Here is a 15,594-nt window from a genome sequence, read left to right as displayed (position 1 = left end):
AGAACTAAAACCCTAAACAACCATTTCAAAATGGCTCGTTAGATCTTTGCGCATCTAACGGCCCAGGATCCCCCAGTTCGCCGCTTCTTTTCATTAATATTCCTAGAATCTCATACTCCCAGATTCTATTGGCAGCAGTTAAATCAGCCCGCGTGCGGAAAATTGTACTGCTAGTTAAAACCATTTTACTGTTGGTACGAAAAATTCTTCGTCTATAGACGAGGAGCTGACATTTGCTGCTTCTTTATCTTTGGGTGATCCTTCACGGAGCTAAAAAACCAGGAAACAAGAAGCTCAAATCCACCAGAAAAAAATCTAAACGAGAGAGGTACCTGATGTCGTTGGGCGTGATGAAAATCCACTGAGATCCTTCTTGGATCGCGAAATCCACCACGGTTTCCAGGCTGATTCGCCGGCTGATCGCATCCTGTCAGACGAGAGCGTAAGCAAGTACATGAACACGAAGGAAACTTACCATGAACACGTCGAACTCGTCCATTGCACGAAATGGAGACTCCGTCATCTCGTGGAGCGCCAAGGCGAAACATAGAGTGGAGAAAGATCTCTCTCCGCCTGCAAGAGAAAAGCACAAAACTTGCTCGTTCATGCCTAGAGAAGTATCAAAGTTACCAGAAAGGGCTCTTGTATCTTTCACTGCGCTGTTTGAGGCATCTTGCGGCATTTGAACCTGCCAGTAAAGCCAAGTTAAAATCAACCACACTTGGAAATAATCATACCTCAAGCTTCAAAGTCTTGGCTTCATAGTCGATTTTCACTCTTCCACTGAACCCCTTCCTTTTAAGATGGTCATTGAACCTACAAAGAAAAATAGAAAAGACGTTAAACAGTGGCACAAGAGTTGGCAATCAAACCTCCATCTCAATTGGCGACTGAGGTAAGCAGTGTTGTGCTCAAACTTGGAGCGTCTCGACGCATACACATCGTCTATCGCCTGCAAAAAAAAAAAAAAAAGCCTTGAACAACGAGAAAGCCACAAACGATGCTACCTCTATTCTTTGCTTCAGATCCACGTGAAGATGCTTCTTCTTGAAGACCTTCTTTTCCAGTTTCGACTTCTTTCGCTGAAGTTCGTCCACTGGGGTGATGTGCCTAAACAGGAAAGCCGAGAGAAATGACTAACAAATCACGAAAACTTTAAATGCTGCCCACCTTTCTTCACGACTCACTTGGTCCATAAGACGTTCTAAGCTTGTGTTCAGTTTAACTGTGGAATCCGACACTCCGCCCAGCCTCTCGACTTCTTCCTCTGGGCATATCTGTGACGCTTTCTGCGCGTTTTCCTGCAAAGCATGATAACAAACATTAGCAGCCAAAGTGCAACTAAGCAGACACCCACCTCACGCTCGCTTTGAAGGCGTTTCAATTCTTCCTCTGCTATTTGCAACTCAGGAAGCACCCTGTCTTTCATGATTTTTGTGAAATGAGCAACGGCCTGTGGGAATGAGGATCAGAAACAAACTTTGTAAAGTAACTCCTTACGTTAGCGGCCTCGTCTGCTTCCTCTTGCAATGCTTGCAACTCATCGGCAGCTTTTCTAAGAGCTTCGGCATCATCTTTGGTGGAATCTGCGATTGCGACAGCTGAGGAAAAGCCACAATACAGATAAAACTTACCCAAGAAGCTATCATGCTTGGACTTGGCATCTTGCTGTTTGGCATTGACATCAACGACTTTACTTCTGAGGTCTTCAATCACACGCTCGAGTTTTCGAGCTTCCGCTTCTGTATCCTGATTTAAGAAAATATATATCAACTTCCATGCATGAGACGATTGAAGTACCAAAATTTCGGTTTCAAGCTCTTCCGTGTTAGGCATAGTTGCACTTGCTGCTTGTTCTGCTTGAAATTTTAGATCGCGCAATCGAAGTTCTTTCCTTGAGATGCTTTGACTGACTTCCGCGTTTGCTCTCTGTATACATCCACTTCAAATTCTAAAGCATAACGAGGAGCAAAGTTTACCCTGGATTTCTCGAGGTGACGTCTTAAATCTTGAAGGGAGGCCTCAGCACTTCGCTTTTGTGATTCCAATAATCTGAGCTCTTCGACAACTCTTGAAAGGTCACTTTCCGCTTCTGTAATTCGCTGCTCGATACCCGCTTCCAGTCGCCCACCTCGTATATTTCTGTCTTTCGGGAGTGTTGTTTGGCCTCCCGCTCTCATAAACCTGGACAATACACACTTCAGACGACTAAAACTGGCTCATGTATCAACCCTTACATTTTCTCACCGGACCTCGTAAAGGCCTCCTTCACGTTTGGCGCTCTCGTGTTGAAAACCACGCGTACGCCTTCCTGGTAATTCTCAACCAGGACTTGTCTCTCAACAGATCCCTGGAAGAGATAAAAAAGAACAGATAAAAGTAAGACCTGCCTGAATACCTTACATGATCGACCAAGACGTTTTTGACGATATGGTTTTCAGACTGGAGAACCGACATCACAGTGATGAGGTCCGGATTTGGAAGCATCCGTGGTGGCAGGTTCAACCTGAAAGATGAGAAAAGAAAAATGGCTAAGAACAACAAAAAATTCATGAGGTACATACAGTGGGTGTTCGAAGTTGTAGATTATAATCGGTAGGTTCGTATAATTGCAGTTACGAGCAAGTCTACGAAGAGCAAGCATGTCCTGGTGGTTGGTCACAACAAAAGCGTTTAGCAATCTTCCAACAGCTACTTCAACAGCGAGCGCCCACGTATCATCTCCTGCCAGAGCCTTAAAATCACAAAGTTATATGCCAAAAAACTTTAAAACGTTGGTTAACTCACGACATGTGCTCCAATCGGACCAATGGGAGGTCTTGTAAAAGAGTTTTCATGATTTTCAATGCTCCGGAGCAGCTTTATAACGTCCTCACCTCCAAAGGCATGAAGCTACAGAAAATGTTACCACAGGGGCTTAGGAGTCAAACACTTGAAACTCACTCACCCGATTACGCTGCTGGTTTTGTAGTCGCCTAATATAACCATTCAAATCGCTGACCTTTCCACGACGGTCTTCAATCTGATACAAGAAAATTGGCGACTTACTAATAATCTAAAAGATAAACAATACCTCTTTGTTTCGTTCTGAAATGCTATCAGTGGCGGAGTTTAAGTTTCTCAAAGCCGCTTCTTCCTCTTCCTGCATTCTATTTAAAAAGGGAAACATTTACATCATTGCGTTTGGGTAAGAACATATTACCTTCTTCGCTCTCCCTTTTGCAAATCGATCTCGTTTTCAAGGGCTCGAAGTGCTTCAACCCTCTCATTTTCTTCCACCTGGACAACTTTCAATACATCACAAGAAAAGCAGACACCGAATGAGCTCACCTGGGTGTTCTCTTCGAACTTTTCCTTCATTTCACGTACGTGCATTTCAAGTGAGCGCTTTTTACCGCGCTTCCGCTCCAAAGTCGCTACTTTACTTCGAAGAGTTTCTTCGAGTTGTACCTTTTCCTGTGTCACCTGCAAATAAAAAATGCTACAACTACTGGCACATTTTTGGCGACAGCCATTACCTCAGTCAGATCTTGGTATAGTTTCTTCTGTGCTTCCTTTGCTCTATCATTCCTAGAAATCAGATCGGAAATGCTTGTGTTTTTCCTGGAATGAGCATCGCGTTTCTCTCCCAGGATAGCCTGTAATAGAGATATTAGACATTCCTTACAAATGACCTCGTCTTAAGACTGACCTTGTGTGCATCTATTCTTTCCTGGCAGACTGGAATGCGCTCTCGAAGCTTTTCTGCGCAACCTGCTGCCTTCTCAATTTTACGATCGATATCGTAAACCTGAGACCAAGCCAGTTTTTTCCGCAGGTTGGTGACCTCCTGCGCCATCTCGTCAACCTTTTCTGCCCGCCGAATTTCCAAGTCTAATTTATTGAGCTTCTGCTCGTAGGGCCGAAATGTTTCCTCGTTGGCCTTCAAATAGACTTTGCATGATTCAATGTTGCCGATGTTAGCATCCAAAAGCTCCGAAACGTGTTGCAAAAGAGTTGCCTTGTAAAAGAACTATGCCCAAAAAACAAGCAGGTCATGAGCCCAACAAGGATTAGAGCCAAGTACCTTAAACTTTTCCTTGTCATTTCCGGAATGCAGGAACTCGCGGCTCTTGTCTTGGCTCATGATCACACAAGGATTTTCGACATCTATCTATAAGCATCCAAGTCAGTAAACAGGAAAAATATTACGGAAGACTCACATTGAAATGGTCGATTATATCATGAAGGTCTTCCTTTTTAGCCGAAACCTTCCGACCTGAAAGAAACAATGTAAATACTCAGGGATGAAAACACGAAGAAATAAGGAAAAAAATCCATGCCATGCTCGTCTTTCAACGCAGTGGTGGAAGCGGTCGCAGTAATCCTTCGCTCGATTATAATCATTTTCCCGTACCTCTCCGGCTTGTAGGAATCACAGCCTTCATTCTTCATTTCCACGACGACCAGCGCATAGCTAAACATGAGAAAGTGTAAGTGTAAACTCCAATCAAGAGCTTTAAAATCTAACACTTAGCTCTACCTGCATCCCGTCTTGATAAAATCATTCAGCGAAGTAGCTCGTTGCGTTCCGCGAGCTCTGATGCCAAATGCGATGCACAGAGCCGTGAGAATGGCGCTCTTCCCACCTGCGAAGAGGCAAAAAAACCTACATTCTTCCCAAAATCTTGGAGCAGAGAACTTACTCCCATTCTGCCCCGTGATGAAATTCACGTTGTCAACGAAATCGATCGAGAGGTTGGAATGGCACATGAAATTCTCCACCCGGATGCGCGCGATGATCCCGGCGGCATCTCCCGCCTCGCGGCTTCGCCCGCGCGCCATTCCCAAACCCTAAGCCCTTGAAAAAAATCCCACGCCTTGAATGCCGCCATGTGTAGCGATGTCAGCCGTTGGATCATAGATCTATCCATCCGACAAGAACAAACTCCGGGTTTTAGAAGGGAAGCACTAGGGATTTTAGCGCTAGAAGGAATGCCGACGCTCAATCTCTCCACGAACGTCCCCGCCGATTCGATCGTGAGCTCCGACATTCTCAAGGATGCGAGCAAGGCGGTCTCTCGGATCATTGGAAAGCCCGAACAGGTAACGTCGTCTCGATTGATAGGTTGTAGCGCATTCGATAGCCAAGAAATCTCCAGGCATTGCAGCTCTCTCGTCTAGATTATCACTCGAGATCTAGATTTCATTGCGCGATGATTCCTAGAGCGCTCGGCCGGATCGATTGGACTGGATTTTCATTTCCAATTTGCTGGTTTCGCAGTATGTGATGATCGTGCTCAAAGATAGTGTTCCAATGTCATTCGGTGGCACCGAGGAGCCCGCCGCGTATGGAGAAGTGATCTCAATTGGAGGGCTGGGGCCGAGCGTCAACAAAGAACTGAGCGAAGCTTTGTCCGAGATTTTGGAGTCCAAGTTATCGGTTCCGCCATCTCGATTCTACATTAAGTTCTACGACGTCCAGGTACTTTTTGGCAAGCTCTTGTTCTTCTCTATTTCACTTTGGTCATATCCTTCTCAGAGAAGCTTTTTCGGATGGAATGGTTCCACCTTCTAAAGTATACTTCTTATGATGTGAGTTACCGAGTAACTGGATTAAAAAAAGCAACACTGCTTGGGTATGTATGTTCGCTTTATGCTTTTACTATTAAATTCTTGGCTAGGATTTTCAAGTCCAATGCAAAACTATGTCTTTGTTTCCAGGAATAGTTTATGGCCTCCACCTGTAGGAAAGAGCTTTCTCAGCTTTTTTTGGGGCCAGGTGAGCCATCAATTTGGTTGGAGCTTTAGAACTTATATGGCACGAGAAAAAGAGAAGCAGTGAAAGGAAGATCATCATCCAAACGAGTATGAAGAAGCAAGAGCAGAGTGGTGGTGAATTGATGGTGGGATTCTCGTTTCTGGTAGCTCTCTTGCTCGCGACACTGGGAGCTGTTCAAGCAACCGAGTTTGTAGTCGGGGGCGCGACTCAATGGATAATGCCCCCCAACGGCGACGATGACGTTTACGAGAATTGGTCCAAGCAGCAAAACGTTCGTGTCAATGACACTCTCCGTAAGTTTGTTTTCTTTTCTTGTGCTTTCATCCTCTTTGTTTTCTAACGAGAGCATCTTCTATGCATGCAAGGTTTCAAGTACAACAGCCAACGGCACGACGTTCTGGAAGTGTCCGAGGATGACTACGACCGATGCTCCAGCGCCTCGCCGATCCAGTCTTTCAACAACGGTGACACTTCGATCGCAATGACCAGGCCCGGGTCATGGTACTTCCTCTGCGGCTTTCCAAATCACTGCCAAGGGGGCCAGAAGCTGTCCATCGATGTCCAAAACGCATCGCTCACAGGCAGCGCCGCCACTCCACCATCGTCAAGCTCCAGCAGCTCCAGCTCCAGCTCCAGCAGCACCGCCGGCAGTAGCATCTCGAGAAAAGATTTGGAAACACTCACGGCAGCAGCAGCAATAGCAGGAATTTCGATCCTGCTCTTTATCGTTTCAATGTGAGCAGCGTTATCTTCGTTGAATTCTTAATAAAATTTAAATCAATATTTTTAATGATCTAAGCTTCTAAAGATTTTACTAATTCTAATCGTCAATCATCTTGAAGATTAAGTTGGGAGCAAGAACCACTGATGATGTTCCTCATTTAAGGAGCGGGACATATTCTTCACAAGGTTGCTCTCCTGTAGCTGATACAGATCAAACGTGATATAGCTCTTTCTGATATAGCTCTTCCTGCACCAGCTCCTTGATCGTCGACTGGAGCTGATACAGATCAAACGTGAGTGGGATGTCATGGCAGTCTGGAACATCGCTGGAAAGCATGCTGAACGGGAACCACACCAAGAAATCCTCCTTTGTGTCCAAAGTGCAAATGCCAGGGCTAAAATCTATAATCTGTGTACCTTTGCCAGCTTCCTCCTGCACCCACAACAGTTGCAGGCTGCTGTTGCTAGTGCTGAGGGTGGCATACGAGATTTGTATCCCGATTGCGAGCTTACAGCCCGAGCGAACCCAGTGGTTAAGTTCCCTGACGAGTACCTCAAAAGGCTCGTTCTTGTAGGCCACTTCAAGGACAACTCGAGGGAATGGATGCTTCTGCGAGGCTGTGGAGAAAGAGGCGTCTGGCTCCTTGCTCCCGTTACCAAGCGCAAACCTTGATGATCCCAGGACCCGGACGAAGGAGCGGATGTCCAGCTCGGGGCTCGTGAGCGTCAAGTGCCTCTCCACTTGCCGGCATAGCTTGTGGAAGAACCACTGCTTCGTCTCGTCGTGGACATTACTGGGATCACCAAATATGTAGACACTGCCAACGCCGGAGCCCGCTTCTCCCTTGAGGAAGGCCAGCCTCCAGCAGTCTTCATTGTTGGAACTCCATTTCTCAAAGCTAGAGTAGATCACATTGTCTGCCACTAGAAAAGGGCCCTTCCCTGTGCCTGAGCACTCTTTGTACAAACTCACCGCCTTCTCCAGGCCACGATCCAGTCTCTCCTTCGACATTGGATTAGGGTTTTTAGTTGGTACGGTATTTAAAGGAATAAATCAACCTTTTCAAGTTTTCAAGCTTTTAACCCAAAATTAGTAGTGTGAGAAATAAATGTAAAACGACAACTTTAAAATATTTTTAATTTATTTTAATAAAAATAGTTTCTCGTATTTAGGTTCTCACCAAAATCAGTGAGAAGGATTCAATGTTCTTAATTAGGACCACCATTCGTGTTTGAATTTTTGGTGCACGAAACCAAACATTAGATGCTTACATTCTGCTATAAAATGGCTTGCTCCTAGAGTGTTAGCAACCAGCAGTTTCGAGCTAGCTAATGGCTCATACCAGTGCTCTAATCTTCCTGACTTTTTTCATTGCCTTCGCTGCAAGCGTTGCAGTGGCACAAAGTCCACCCCCTCCCACCACTCCTCCTCCAGCCACTAGACCCCCTCCAGGCACTCCACCCCCTCCAGCCACTCCACCCCCTCCAGCCACTCCTCCACCCCCTCCAGCCACTCCTCCACCCCCTCCAGGCACTCCAGGATGCTTCCCAGGTAGGGTTCATGTGAATTCACGTTTTTTTCTTCATACAATTTTCAAGCTATTATAGGAGATGCAACTGTTCAGATGTATAATGGAGAAATTAAGTTCGTGAGGGAGCTTAATGTTGGAGACAAGGTTGAATACTTTCACATAAATCTTGTCCAAGTATAACTTTTCCACAGGTTGCAGTGGGGAAGAATATCTATTCAGATGTGTATGCATTCGGCCACAAGGATGCTGATGCCATGTCCAAGTTTTTCCAAGTGCACAGCGCTTCAAACATGTTGGAACTCAGTGCAGGCCACTTTGTTCCCGTTGCTGTCAATGGGAAGCTCGTGTACAAGAGAGCCGAGGACCTCAAGGTTGGAGATTCCCTGTGGGAATCATCTCAAATCACTGGTAAGGAAAGCAAAAAGCATATATATTGGTGGGATGTTTCGAATTTAACGATTCTGTGCTACTTTTCCAGAAATACAAAAGGTTGAGAAGGTAGGCCTCTACAACCCGCTCACTCTCTCCGGCAGCATCATGGTGAACAATGTTCTAGCATCCACTCACAGCGAGTGGTTCTTGGACTCCATATTTGATGCTGTCGGCGCAACCGAGTACCTGCCATACGCATACCAGGCCGTGCTTGCTCCAGTTCGCGCCATCTACAACATCGTGGGCAAGGAAATCTACGCAAAGGGCTATGCTGCCATCGATTCCTTCACCAACATTGCTGAGTTTGGAACAAAGTATGGAGGAAGCGTTGCTCTCACCTTTGGAATTGCTGGTCTTGTGCTGGCCTCCAAGGTGTAAACAATTTGGGCAAGAATTCTAATTTAGATAATTTTAATCGTTAAGGATATTATTATAAATTACAATTGTGAGGGCCAAGTGTACGGCTATGATGCTGTATACTAATATTAGCGTAGTGGATTTTGGTAGCCGTCGGATTAGTTTCAATCCTGACCACTCGCTCCTGTATATAAGCTAGGGTTTTTGGGCTAATTGGGATGCACATTTCTGTATTCCCTTTCCATATTCCAAGCATTCACATTGGTGGAGGTGAGGGGCACGTTTGATTGCCCTTGAGGAGTGCTTGGATTTGGGATTTTGGTTTAGATCTAACTTTTGCATTGTCTAGATCTAGCTTTTTCCATTTCCTTCTTTTTTTTCTTTTCAGGATTTTGGTTTAGATCTAGCTTTTTGCATTGTCTAGATCTACCATTTCCTTCTAGCTTTTTGTCATTTTCTTTTGCTCTTTCTTTTTCATTCTCCATGGCAGATCAGTACTCTCCTCCTTTGACTCTCGAGCAGCAGTTGGTCCAATTGCTTGATGCTATGCGCTTGCAATTGAACAACCAAACTCAATTGATGGCGGCATTCACGGCATGTGGTCCAACTCCTCCTACTCTTGGTGCCAATCCTCGCGTTCGGCCGGAGTTCTTTCGCGGGAATCCTGGGGATGATGTGTACCATTGGTTCGATCACTTCACGGTGATTGCCACATATCATTCTTGGGATGATGCTCGACGTTTGCGTGAGTTTCCCACATGTCTCCAAGGGACGGCGTTGCAGTGGTACAATGGTTTGAGCGCAGCCACTCGTGGGGATTGGAGTGTTCTCCTGGACGTCTTCAAACGCGCCTTCGGCCATGCCGATGATTGTGATGATGCTTTCCAACAATTGCATCGTCTTCGCCAAGGGCCATCTGAGTCGGTGATGCAATTTAGCGTTCGTTTCCGAAGTCTTTTGCTTCGTGCGGAGCCAAATATGTCGGAGCAGATCAAGCTAGGAATGTTGTGGCTAGCACTTCGTCAAGATCTTGTCGGACTTGTGCATGCACTTGCTCCTGCCACCCTTGATGATGCTCTTCGCTTGGCACAACGTTATGAGACGTCGCCTCTTCCACTTCTTGCTGCACGTCCTTCCGCTCCCCTTCCTATGGGTGATGGTCCTGTTCCAATGGAGGTTGATGCTGCTGCTGCTCGAGTCCAAGGACAAGCACGAGGACGTAGTCGTGGCCGTGATGTTCGCTGCTGGGCGTGTGATGAAGTTAGTCATACTTATCGGCGTTGCCGTTGTTTTCCGGATTGGCGACCTCCATTTCCTGGGTGGAGACCTTGGCGTCAGCAACGTCCCATGGGTGCTGCTGCAGTGGAAGGTCTGGACACCGAGATGCATCCGAGAAACGAGGAGTCGCACGAGTAATGGAGGGACCTTGCGCGAATAAATCAGTAACCCCTCCATCTTTCTTTCGGGAGTATCATCAAGGGGTTCACTCGGCACCGGTTCATCCCGTGTTTACTTTCCAAGCTCGTTTTTATAACAAGAGGTCTCCTATTATTCTCTCCGTGTTGGTTGATACAGGTTCGAGTTTATCTTCTGTTGCTCGACCTGTTACCACACGTTGTCGTCTACACTTGCGTCGTGCGGCGGAACCAGTTTTCATTCTTTATGGCAACGGCCGTACACATGCATGTGCACGGGATGAGGTGGACCTAGTTGTGCATGTGGGCGATCTCGAACTTGAGTTGCAGTCGTTGCGGGTGGTGCCGAGTCAAGCTTTTGACCTCATTCTTGGTATGGATTGGTTGCAGCGCAATCATGCCAAGTGTGACTTTGAGGCTTCTCCCCCTTGTCTCATACTTCCTTATGTTTCATCCATTCCTCTCACTTCCATACCTCTTCATCCCTCTACTTCTACCTCTGCTTCCATTACTTTTGTTCCCCCACTCTTTCCTTCTGTGTTTCCATCTTGTTCTGCTTTTCCCTTTTCCGATCCCTCCGACGATCTTTGTGTTGCAGCAGTTGACCGGCTCATGAAGGAGTATTCTGATCTCTTTGAATTTGACCTATCGTCTGGAGCCAAGATTGCCACACGTCATCCGATTCCAACCGGGGATGCTCGTCCAATCAAGGTTCCTGTTCGTCGTCAGTCACCTAAGGAGATCAAGATTTATGAGCCAACGTCAAGGAAATGCTGGAGAAGGGTGTTATTCGGAAGTCGTGGAGTCCTTGGGCATGTGAACCTCATCTTGTGACAAAGCCTGATGGGAGTATTCGTTTCTGCATCGACTATCGCCCGTTAAACGAAGTGACGATCCCAGATGTGTATCCTCTTCCTCACACTGCTGATCTCTTAGATCGTCTGGGGCGAAGTCGTTGGTTCACCAAGCTAGATCTTGCTTCTGGGTATTGGCAAGTACCAATGGCCGAAGAAGATATTCCTAAGACTGCTTTTCGTACACCATTTGGTTTATATGAGTTCTTGGTGATGCCGTTTGGTTTGAACAATGCTCCCGCAACTTTCCAGCGGATGATGGACGAGGTTCTTTGCGATATGCCGGAAGTGACTGCTGACTTCATTGATGATGTCTTGATCCACTCGGAGGGGACGTGGGAGGAGCACGTTCGTGATGTTTGTAAAGTGTTGGATTGGCTACGTGATGTTGGTTTAAAGCTGAAGCTGTCAAAGTGCGTATTTGGGTCCAAGGACACAACTTATCTTGGGTACCGTATTTCTCGTGAGGGTTTGCAAATTGATCCTGACAAACTTGTGGCTGTTCTAAAGTTCCCTACTCCGAAATGTGTGAATGATGTGCAGCGTTTTTTGGGTAAGGTGCAGTATCTCGGTCGTTTTGTGGATCATCTTTCCGATCGCACTACACCATTGCGAGCGTTGCTGAAGTCATCAACGTCATCTTTCATCTGGTCTCCGGATTGTGAGCGGGCGTTCGTGGATCTCAAAGAGCTATTGACGACTCCTCCGGTTTTGGCATATCCTGACTACACTCGACCTTTTATTTTGCGCGTGGATGCTTCTGACATTGGTCTTGGAGGTGTGTTGATGCAAGAGAGCTTGAGTGTGCCTGGTCAGCGCCATCCCATTGCATACATAAGCCGTACATTACAACCAGCGGAGATGAACTACTCCACGACAGAGAAGGAGTGTTTAGCAGCAGTCTGGGGTTTCGAGAAACTTCATGCATATCTACATGGTTCTCGGACGTTACTTGAAGGTGACCATGCTGCTGTTACTTCATTATTGAAGCGGAAGAACCTGGTTGGTCGTACGGCTCGATGGGCTTTGAAGCTTCAGATATATAATTTCGATGTTGTTCATCGCCCAGGGAGTTCTATGGCTGATGCTGATGCCCTTTCTCGAGCTCCTCTTCCTTCTCCACTCACTTCTCATGTTTCTGACGAACCTGTTGTTCCAGCGTTTGTGGATTTTCTAGATGAGGATTCTGTGCTGTCGGCGGTTGCTGTCCTTGACGTTCAGTGTCCACAGGGCGTAGAGCAAGATCTACCTTCTCTTGATGAGGTTCGCGAAGCTCAAAAGATTGAGCCATGGATTCGAAGGCTTCAAGATGGGTTTGAGAATCCTGCATCACTTGCTGATGACTTGCCTTTCCGGCATTTACATTCTCAATATCGCCTTAAAGATGGCCTTATTTATTTTGTGGGGACAGATCTTGATGATCATTTACGGTTGGTGGTGCCTTCAGTGTTTATTCCGCGGTTTCTCCATGCCTACCATGATTCTCCTGTTCTAGGTGGGCATATGGGACACCGTCGTATCACCGAGAAGCTGCGTAGGTCTTTCTATTGGCCGGAGATGCGACGTGATATTATCCGGTATGTGCGTAGCTGCGTTTGGTGCCAAGCTCGTAATACTCCCCCTTGTGCTACGGAAGGACGGTTGGAGTCAATTGCAATTTCCCGTCCGTTTGAGTTGGTGGCATTTGATCTTATGGGACCTTTTCCACGATCGACTGCTGGCAATGAGTATGTTATTATTGCTTCTGACTACTTGACTCGTTGGGTGGAAGTTGGTTCTCTTGCTAGCGCCTCTGCAACTGCTGTTGGATACTTCCTCCTCAATCGAGTGGTGTTCCAACATTCTTGTCCAGAGCGGATTCTTTCGGATAATGGTCCTGCATTTATGGCTGAGGTATTTCATGTTTTGACATCTCGGTTGGGGATACGCCACACTTTTATGAGTGCTTATCATCCACAATCAGACAGTCTGGTGGAACGGCTTGTTCGGACATTCAAAGGGATGATTGCGAAGTATGTGAACTTTCAGCATTCGGATTGGGATGGTTATTTGCCGTCTCTTCGGTATGCCTATGTCATAGGGGTGCAGAGTTTTGTTGGTGCTTCACCATATAAACTTCTATATGGTCATGATCCAATATTACCAACAGAGCTGGGTTTACCTTCGCGATTGCCACAAGCTCCTGATGCTAGGTCATGGGATCAGTATTTGACAAGCATTCTTCCACTTGTCCGAGCAGAGTCTGCTGAACACTTAGGCCACGTACAAGTGGGACAACAACGGCGCTACAACTCCCATCATCGTTCATCTGCGGAGTACAAAGTGGATGATTTGGTGTTAGTCCGTTTTCCCCATCTTACGGTACATGGTTTATCTAAGGGGCTCCTTGCGCAGTGGAAAGGACCGTATCAGGTGTTGCGGCAAGTTGGACCGCAAGTTTATGAGGTTCGGCACGACATTCAGTAGGCCGATCCTCCGGAGATTGTGCATGTGCAGCGGTTAAAACGCTTCATACAAAGGGATCAGGAGCAGTTAATACCGTCTACAGATCCGCCGATGCCTCCTCCTGACGTTCCTCCAGATCCTGGCCCGTCTACAAGAGAACCCTGATGGCCTTCCATTATTCTGAGAGGAGGGGATGATGTGAGGGCCAAGTGTACGGCTATGATGCCGTATACTAATATTAGCGTAGTGGATTTTGGTAGCCGTCGGATTGGTTTCAATCCGGACCACTCGCTCCTATATATAAGCTAGGGTTTTTGGGCTAATTGGGATGCACATTTCTGTATTCCCTTTCCATATTCCAGGCACTCACACAATGATTATTGTTATTAATACATATTTATAGGGTCATTAGCGCCCGGCAAATATGCCCCACCCCCACTCACTCAGTCTTCTCCCGAAATTCCTCCCAAATTCATAGACTTTTGGTGGCAAGTAGTATCTAAAGTATGTTCCTTTAATCTAGTGGGCCACTTGAAGCTATTGCCATCAATGGTATTTATTAGGTTTAAAATGCATGTTTTAATTTGCCTCCACCTTGATGATCTATTGCTCAAGACGGCTAAAAAGGGAATGTGTCTGTGAAGACGTAATTCTGTGGAATGATTGTCTCCAATCGGTGAACACAGTTTGGAAATGCTCGGAAGAGCTTCTAATTTAGTCAATGGAGTAATATATTTGTGACCAATAAAGGTAGCTTGAAATAGGCAATCTTACTAAATTTGCTAGAATCTCGAATAATCTCATTAGCCAGTTCTAAGTATTTAATTATTAACATTAAATTTAATTACAAACTAGTTAAGGAAAAACTATTGTGTCCCGTTCTCTTTTCTTTTCTTTTTCCTTTTCTGTTTTTTGCTTTGTTGATTGATTTCTTCCTGTCCTACTCGATAGTTTTCTAACGGGAGCATCTTCTATGCATGCAAGGTTTCAAGTACAACAGCCAACGGCACGACGTTCTGGAAGTGTCCGAGGATGACTGGGACCGATGCTCCAGCGCCTCACCGATCCAGTCTTTCAACAACGGTGACACTTCGATCGCAATGACTAGGCCCCCGGATCATGGTACTTCCTCTGTGGCTTTCCAAATCACTGCCAAGGGGGCCAAAAGCTGTCCATCGATGTCCAAAATGCATCGCTCACAGATAGCGTTGCCACTCCACCATCGTCAAGCTCCAGCAGCTCCAGCTCCAGCAGCACCGCTGGCAGTAGCATCTCGAGAAAAGATTTGGACACTCTCACGGCAGCAGCAGCAACAGCAGAAATTTCGATCTTGCTCTTTAGAGTTTCAATGTGAGCAGCGTTATCTTCGTTGAATTCTTAATAAAATTTAAATCAAGAGATTTTACTAATTCTAATCTTCAATCATCTTGAAGATTAAGTTGGGAGAAAGAACCACTGAAGATGTTCCTCATTTAAGGAGCAGGACATATTCTTCACAAGGTTGCTCCAACTCTTCCTATACCATCTCCTTGATCACCGACTGTAGCTGATACATATCAAACTCTTCCTGCACCAGCTCCTTGATCGTCGACTGGAGCTGATACAGATCAAACGTGAGTGGGATGTCATGGCAGTCTGGAACATCGCTGGAAAGCATGCTGAACGGGAACCACACCAAGAAATCCTCCTTTGTTTCCAAGGTGCAAACGCTAGGACTAAAATTTATAATCTGTGTACCTTTGCCAGCTTCCTCCTGCACCCACAACAGTTGCAGGCTGCTGCTGCTAGTGCTGAGGGTGGCATACGAGATTTGTATCCTGATTGCGAGCTTACAGCCCGAGTGAACCCAGTGGTTAAGTTCCCTGACGAGTACCTCAAAAGACTCGTTCTTGTAGGCCACTTCAAGGACAACTCGAGGGAATGGATGCTTCTGCGAGGCCGTGGAGAAAGAGGCGCCTGGCTCCTTGCTCCCGTTACCAAGCGCAAACCTCGATGATCCCAGGACCCGGACGAAGGAGCGGATGTCCAGCTCAGGGCTCGTGAGCATCAAGTGCCTCTCCACTTGCCGGCATAGC

General features: G+C 46.4%; 4 protein-coding genes across 6 annotated transcripts; 3 read left to right on the top strand and 1 right to left on the bottom strand.

Annotated features, from left to right (window-relative positions):
* Window positions 1–45: 45 nt before the first annotated feature.
* LOC9630101 (structural maintenance of chromosomes protein 6A) lies at window positions 46–4,824 on the bottom strand. 3 transcript variants are annotated; one of them, XM_024685825.1, is made up of 28 exons: window positions 4,686–4,824; window positions 4,523–4,628; window positions 4,323–4,456; window positions 4,203–4,258; window positions 4,067–4,153; window positions 3,692–4,012; window positions 3,519–3,638; window positions 3,331–3,465; window positions 3,203–3,279; window positions 3,074–3,149; window positions 2,948–3,022; window positions 2,788–2,892; window positions 2,565–2,734; window positions 2,404–2,506; window positions 2,238–2,350; window positions 1,980–2,184; window positions 1,801–1,929; window positions 1,635–1,749; window positions 1,501–1,586; window positions 1,358–1,453; window positions 1,171–1,301; window positions 1,008–1,110; window positions 873–952; window positions 738–816; window positions 631–688; window positions 476–573; window positions 333–427; window positions 46–270 (listed from the first exon to the last, which is right to left on the bottom strand). In XM_024685825.1, the coding sequence occupies exons 1-28, from the start codon at window positions 4,822–4,824 to the stop codon at window positions 213–215; spliced, it is 3,150 nt and encodes a 1,049-aa protein (XP_024541593.1). In that variant the 3' UTR covers window positions 46–212. The 3 variants fall into 3 exon arrangements, with proteins under 3 accessions (XP_024541593.1, XP_024541599.1, XP_024541603.1); XM_024685831.1 differs by having other exon boundaries at window positions 2,253–2,350; XM_024685835.1 differs by lacking the exons at window positions 4,323–4,456; window positions 4,523–4,628; window positions 4,686–4,824 and having other exon boundaries at window positions 4,067–4,149; window positions 4,203–4,263.
* Window positions 4,825–4,936: 112 nt separating this feature from the next.
* On the top strand, window positions 4,937–5,678 carry LOC9630100 (macrophage migration inhibitory factor homolog). The gene is made up of 3 exons (XM_002961906.2): window positions 4,937–5,085; window positions 5,264–5,464; window positions 5,522–5,678. The coding sequence occupies exons 1-3, from the start codon at window positions 4,975–4,977 to the stop codon at window positions 5,555–5,557; spliced, it is 348 nt and encodes a 115-aa protein (XP_002961952.1). The 5' UTR covers window positions 4,937–4,974; the 3' UTR covers window positions 5,558–5,678.
* Window positions 5,679–5,803: 125 nt separating this feature from the next.
* Window positions 5,804–6,538, top strand: LOC9657224 (mavicyanin). Its single transcript, XM_002961905.2, has 2 exons — window positions 5,804–6,054; window positions 6,127–6,538. Exons 1-2 carry the CDS (start codon window positions 5,850–5,852, stop codon window positions 6,498–6,500), a joined length of 579 nt encoding a protein of 192 aa, XP_002961951.2. The 5' UTR covers window positions 5,804–5,849; the 3' UTR covers window positions 6,501–6,538.
* Window positions 6,539–7,808: 1,270 nt separating this feature from the next.
* Window positions 7,809–8,904, top strand: LOC9630098 (warthog protein 6). The gene is made up of 4 exons (XM_002961904.2): window positions 7,809–8,036; window positions 8,093–8,160; window positions 8,208–8,424; window positions 8,495–8,904. The coding sequence occupies exons 1-4, from the start codon at window positions 7,817–7,819 to the stop codon at window positions 8,824–8,826; spliced, it is 837 nt and encodes a 278-aa protein (XP_002961950.2). The 5' UTR covers window positions 7,809–7,816; the 3' UTR covers window positions 8,827–8,904.
* Window positions 8,905–15,594: the final 6,690 nt, after the last annotated feature.

Source organism: Selaginella moellendorffii, unplaced genomic scaffold (assembly GCF_000143415.4).
Source record: "Selaginella moellendorffii unplaced genomic scaffold, v1.0 SELMOscaffold_1, whole genome shotgun sequence".
In the NCBI taxonomy this organism is placed as follows: Eukaryota; Viridiplantae; Streptophyta; class Lycopodiopsida; order Selaginellales; family Selaginellaceae; genus Selaginella; species Selaginella moellendorffii.
This window is presented reverse-complemented; position numbering and strand designations above follow the sequence as displayed.

What these genes read in the sequence shown, in the direction of transcription:
- LOC9630101 (XM_024685825.1), bottom strand. Translation starts at nt 4,824, where the DNA reads ATGGCGCGCGGGCGAAGCCGCGAGGCGGGAGATGCCGCCGGGATCATC. An exon ending in TATACCAAGATCTGACTGAG is followed by an intron (nt 3,466 to 3,518) that starts GTAATGGCTGTC and finishes TTTTATTTGCAG; the next exon opens with GTGACACAGGAAAAGGTACA. An exon ending in ATCTGAAGCAAAGAATAGAG is followed by an intron (nt 953 to 1,007) that starts GTAGCATCGTTT and finishes TTTTTTTTGCAG; the next exon opens with GCGATAGACGATGTGTATGC.
- LOC9630100 (XM_002961906.2), top strand. Translation starts at nt 4,975, where the DNA reads ATGCCGACGCTCAATCTCTCCACGAACGTCCCCGCCGATTCGATCGTG. An exon ending in TCATTGGAAAGCCCGAACAG is followed by an intron (nt 5,086 to 5,263) that starts GTAACGTCGTCT and finishes CTGGTTTCGCAG; the next exon opens with TATGTGATGATCGTGCTCAA. An exon ending in TTAAGTTCTACGACGTCCAG is followed by an intron (nt 5,465 to 5,521) that starts GTACTTTTTGGC and finishes TATCCTTCTCAG; the next exon opens with AGAAGCTTTTTCGGATGGAA.
- LOC9657224 (XM_002961905.2), top strand. Translation starts at nt 5,850, where the DNA reads ATGAAGAAGCAAGAGCAGAGTGGTGGTGAATTGATGGTGGGATTCTCG. An exon ending in TCGTGTCAATGACACTCTCC is followed by an intron (nt 6,055 to 6,126) that starts GTAAGTTTGTTT and finishes TATGCATGCAAG; the next exon opens with GTTTCAAGTACAACAGCCAA.
- LOC9630098 (XM_002961904.2), top strand. Translation starts at nt 7,817, where the DNA reads ATGGCTCATACCAGTGCTCTAATCTTCCTGACTTTTTTCATTGCCTTC. An exon ending in AGCTTAATGTTGGAGACAAG is followed by an intron (nt 8,161 to 8,207) that starts GTTGAATACTTT and finishes ACTTTTCCACAG; the next exon opens with GTTGCAGTGGGGAAGAATAT. An exon ending in GGAATCATCTCAAATCACTG is followed by an intron (nt 8,425 to 8,494) that starts GTAAGGAAAGCA and finishes CTACTTTTCCAG; the next exon opens with AAATACAAAAGGTTGAGAAG.